The sequence below is a fragment of the Cyprinodon variegatus genome, unplaced genomic scaffold, assembly GCF_000732505.1.
Source record: "Cyprinodon variegatus isolate N-32 unplaced genomic scaffold, C_variegatus-1.0 Scaffold837, whole genome shotgun sequence".
NCBI classification, from domain to species: Eukaryota; Metazoa; Chordata; class Actinopteri; order Cyprinodontiformes; family Cyprinodontidae; genus Cyprinodon; species Cyprinodon variegatus.
Genome location: NW_015151290.1, coordinates 95,099 through 99,914, shown reverse-complemented (window position 1 = coordinate 99,914; position 4,816 = coordinate 95,099). Strand labels below are relative to the sequence as shown.

General features: G+C 37.5%; 1 protein-coding gene across 1 annotated transcript; it reads left to right on the top strand.

Annotated features, from left to right (window-relative positions):
• Nucleotides 1-277: 277 nt before the first annotated feature.
• rpl9 (ribosomal protein L9) lies at nucleotides 278-4,161 on the top strand. Its single transcript, XM_015397057.1, has 7 exons — nucleotides 278-534; nucleotides 613-728; nucleotides 1,568-1,663; nucleotides 1,746-1,878; nucleotides 2,929-3,009; nucleotides 3,329-3,457; nucleotides 4,005-4,161. The coding sequence occupies exons 1-6, from the start codon at nucleotides 489-491 to the stop codon at nucleotides 3,433-3,435; spliced, it is 579 nt and encodes a 192-aa protein (XP_015252543.1). The 5' UTR covers nucleotides 278-488; the 3' UTR covers nucleotides 3,436-3,457; nucleotides 4,005-4,161.
• The last annotated feature ends 655 nt before the right edge of the window (nucleotides 4,162-4,816 follow it).

Here is a 4,816-nt window from a genome sequence, read left to right as displayed (position 1 = left end):
TCTGATCCCATCTGTGTCTTTTAACGCTTGTTTTTGTATAAACTTCAATATTTAGAAACCAAGAAAGTTAAACTTCACTTCACTATTTATATTTTGAGTCTGTGTCGAGTTTATGTAGATAAATATTAGTAGTTTGTCCGCTCTCCATCCGTCCTCGGCCTCAGGGTCCTTCTGTTTTAATGGCGGCTGCTTGTTGAAATGTTACAGTTCTGAGTATAGGGTCTGTTTAACTCCCATGTAGTTTGACGGTTTATGAATAAAATAAATTCAGCAGTCTACTGTACTGTCTGGAGCAGCATAGGGATGGTAGCTCCGTTAGCATTAGCTTCCTCAGTATGGCTATTTCCAGTTAAACTTCATAACAAATACAACCACACAGTTTAAAATGTAACGCCAGTCAGAACTCAAACATCTTTACATGTTTGCTCATTATTTCAATATTTACAGCGGGGATTATGTTGAAATTGTGATGCTTTTTTGCTTGTAGAATGAAGACCATTCTCAGCAGTCAGACTGTCGACCTCCCCGACAATGGTAAGCCTGTGCTCTTAACACAATTTTCTTTTTTTCCAGTTTTTAATTTTAACTGTCTCTGGGTTTTGTGTCTGGCAGTGGAGGTGAGGTTGAAGGGGCGAACAGTGATCGTCAAAGGGCCCCGTGGTAAACTCACCAGGGAGTTCAACCACATCAACCTGGAGCTTAGCCTGCTGGGCAAGAAACAGAAGAAGGTAAACATGGTGGTGTTGAAATGATGTTACTCTGATCATCTGTAGGTTGATTTCAGCTGAACTGTTGAGAAAACTAAGTCATGTCACAGATTCCATCACACTGATAACACCAAACCAAAATTCTGTAAAAAAAAAAAAAAAAAAAAAAAGCTAGGATTAAGTATATCTGGTTTCTGTTAAGGACAGAGATTTTATTTTCATCACAAGAAGTTTGCCAATAAGTTGATTTTACAGTACTATTGAACTATATCAATTTGCCTCTTAGCTTTATATCCTCATTAGGGCTGAAACTGTTAATCGTGATATATAATCAATTATTGAAATTTTCTATAAATTTAGAAATTGATTGTTGTTGGAGTATACAGGCTGTAAAATATGCCTGTAGCTGACAGAGCGACTTACTTAAAGCAGTGTTATACCTAGACTGTAAAAAAAATATATATATATAATTTAAGAAGAACCTTTTCTTTTCATATGCTCTATCCAGAACACCTCAAACAGAAAAGTTCAAGGTGTTCTGGATAGAGAATATTAAAAGAAGAGTTTCACCTTGTTTAATTTGTTAGTCTTTAAGGAACCTTTGTCTGTATGGTTATTAAGCGGTTTATTGAAAAAATTACAGATTAATGGATTTAACAAAATGATTAAGAGTTGCAGCCCTAACCCTCATGCTGTCAGTAGTTAAACATCATCCACAATTTTAGCTCTAGACAATAAATAAGTCAGTTGGTGTTTCTTGTTTGATCAGTGTTTATCTGTAATATTGGTTTGGGTTGTATTAACCTGATCAATGAATGATCTTCACATTAATTTTAAGCTTTAATGCCATGATTCTTTAGCTTCGTGTGGAAAAATGGTGGGGTAACAGGAAGGAGCTGGCCACAGTGCGCACCATCTGCAGCCACGTCCAGAACATGATCAAAGGTGTCACTCTGGTGAGATTCTGCTCGATATCTACAACAACATGAGTTAATTTTGCTTTTCTGCTGAATGTCTAACGCATGTTGTATGCTTCAGGGTTTCCGGTATAAGATGCGCTCTGTGTACGCCCATTTCCCCATCAACGTGGTCATTCAGGAGAATGGAACACTGGTGGAAATCAGGAACTTCCTGGGAGAGAAATACATCCGCCGTGTCAGAATGAGGGCTGGTAAGTCGACCGTGCAACTAAAATAACATTTCCAATTGCTCGCTTATGGGCGATACGGGTCCAGGATACAATTTAGAAACTGCCTTTTCAAAGCCAAACTAGGCAAAGTTGGTGGTAAAGCTGACCTATTTTTAAAGATATTGAATAGTAAGGATTATAGTTTTATTTTTGTTTGTCTCTGGTTCTTATTACTAATTGGTAAACAAAACCTTAATCAATATTAACTTGAGAGGTTTATATGGTGATTCATTTTTCTGCCATGTTGCACAGCCCTATTCACTGAACTCAACTTTAGCGTTAATTAAAAATCAAACTACAGAAACTAGGGTGGAAGTTTGGGCATGTTGGTGTTTAGCTTAAAGGTTGATCATTCAGTGGGTAACAGAGGCGAACAATGAAGAGTAGTTTTTGTTATCGAGGGATAGTGAGCAGCAGTGTTACAAATGATTTCAATTAACTAATTGTTAGCAGGCTCCTATAGAGTTGCAGGCTAGGCTATAATTTGTTGTTGTTCTCCATTCTTTGTTCTAAAGCATATCTAAAACAAATAGTCATAGAAACAGTTATTTGTATTTAAATGAATACAGATGATTAAAATCACTACAGGTTGTTGTTAAACATACCTCCTATGCTCAGATCAGTAAATTGTTACACCTCTACTACCATAAGGCTCCTGTCTCTTTGCTATGCTGCTGCTGCCTGCATGATAATGATGCAGTATTTGGGCAGGTTAATTTAGAAGTGCGTATTTTAGCTTCCCATCCTTAAACCTGCAATCTGCTTAGATTTCTTCAGACAAGCTCCTTGACAGCCTAAATCCCACCTAAAACTAAATGATCACTTGTCTGCTTAGATTGAAGTTGTATGGGTTTTAATATTTGCCATTTGATAAAGAATTATACCCACAAATAAAGGATGATCCTCAGTAACAAAGCCTAAAACCGAGTTACAAACATCCGCTGTGGTTTTAATGTCCCAAATTTGAAGGTTTGACCATAATCTACCTGTTGATGTCTATTGTCAGCATATTAAGATGCGTTCTGCTTCCAGGTGTGGCGTGTTCAGTGTCTGCAGCCCAGAAGGACGAGCTGGTCCTGGAGGGTAATGACATCGAACTGGTCTCAAACTCAGGTAGATCTCATTATCCAACGCTTCTCTGAATTTGAAAACACAGAATCTAATTAGTTTTGAGTTTAATCCAGATGTTTAACTGTCTTATTTTGGTTGGTTGCTCAAGCATCTTCAATGAAATATTGATTTCCATTTATTCTGATTATAGCTGTAATGTTGCTGTATTCTGTCTCCTCTTTATGGGAAAATTAAAACTAATCTGTGGTGAAGTTAAAGTTTAGTTCTACCTTAAAGTGTTGGTTAGTTTATGTCAAACTGCATCACAGAAACAGGAATGCAGAAGTGATCTTGTTACTCATCACCACCTCCTCTGTTCCAGCTGCTCTCATCCAGCAGGCCACCACAGTCAAAAACAAGGATATCAGAAAGTTCTTGGACGGCATTTACGTATCTGAGAAGGGAACAGTAGTGGAACCAGAACAGTAGAAATATCATCCCTGAAGTAGAGGTTAGATGATGCCGTCGGTGTCTGTCCTGCATGCTAACATCCTGCTTTTACTTTTCCTCTTCAGTGTAAACCTGTTAACCTTTCTTTCTCTTGCAGATTTCTCAATTGCATGTTTCTTCTAATATTCTAAAATTTCTCAAGCGGTTCTAGTTATTAAAATCCTGGAACCCAATTCTTCACTGAATGTAGCTCTGTTGATATGCTTTAAACATTTTAATGTAAGGTTAATGGGATCTGTTGGTTTTATAAAAGGAAATTCTATCATTCTAATTTTTAAAATGTTTCTTTTTAAGCCTGCAATAATATCTCCTTAAAGTCAAAGTATTTATTGCTCCTTGTTGCTCTATGATCCACCTCAGCATATTTTTCTTTAGCTTTTCTCAATATTTCTTAATTCATACATAACTTTCTCACTATCAGCCTTTATTTCCTTTTTAGATGTTTTTTTTATTTTCTTAGTCCAAGCCCAGAGGAATAAACGTATTAGCTGCTCTCATGTTTTTTAAATCCTAGTTCCAACTCTCATGTGACTCTGGTCTCTTTGCAGCTGCGTTGATCCAACAGGCCACCACGGTCAGAAAGAAGGACATCAGGAAGTTCCTGGATGGTATTTATGTCAGCGAGAGAACCACCGTGGTGGAGCAAGTTGTGGAATAAACATTCACCTTTCCTGTTATGACCAATAAAGCAAATATCTTTATACATTTGTCTTGTTGTTTTGGTGATTTCTAAATATAGCTAAACGGTAATGCAGTTGAGGTCGATGTCTACTTACTGATATAAAGGGGACAGATACTAGAAAGGTGTTTCACTTTCAGAGATGCAAAGCAGGAAACTGGCTGTAAATTGGACAGTCATTATTTAGAGATGGTCTAAAGAAAATGCTTAACTCTTAGCTGGTTCTCCAGGGATGTTGTGATGCATCTGTTGCTCCCAATTTTCAGCATTGTACCATACTTTAAGTGAGGAGTAAAACCGGCGTGCTAGTCTTAAAAGAAATCAGTGGTTGGCTCAACTGCTTCCAAGTTTTCCTTCATTTGAAGCTTTCCTATTCTAATTCTGTTTAGCTCTAAATCTACCAATATATCAAGTTAACCTGAAAATACTGTTATGTTTAGACGCTCCAGATGTGTTTGTAAAATGTTAGTCCTCGAACAGGTCTAAAATCTGTTTTAATATGCAAACAGACAAATCTGAGAAACTAACTGAAACATAATTAAACTTGATTCATCTCACATTGGAGAAGTTCACCTCTGAATTTAACCCATCCCTTTGGGGATTCAGTGGGCTGCCATCATGGGGCGCCCAGAGAGCAGTGTGGGTTAAGGGTCTTTCTCAGTGGCAGTGGGGCTCACTCAG

Bases quoted from the DNA above. Each gene is read 5' to 3' on its own strand.
- rpl9 (XM_015397057.1), top strand. From the start codon at position 489: ATGAAGACCATTCTCAGCAGTCAGACTGTCGACCTCCCCGACAATG. The intron at 535-612 runs GTAAGCCTGTGC...TGTGTCTGGCAG, and splicing joins TGTCGACCTCCCCGACAATG to TGGAGGTGAGGTTGAAGGGG. The intron at 3,010-3,328 runs GTAGATCTCATT...CCTCTGTTCCAG, and splicing joins CGAACTGGTCTCAAACTCAG to CTGCTCTCATCCAGCAGGCC.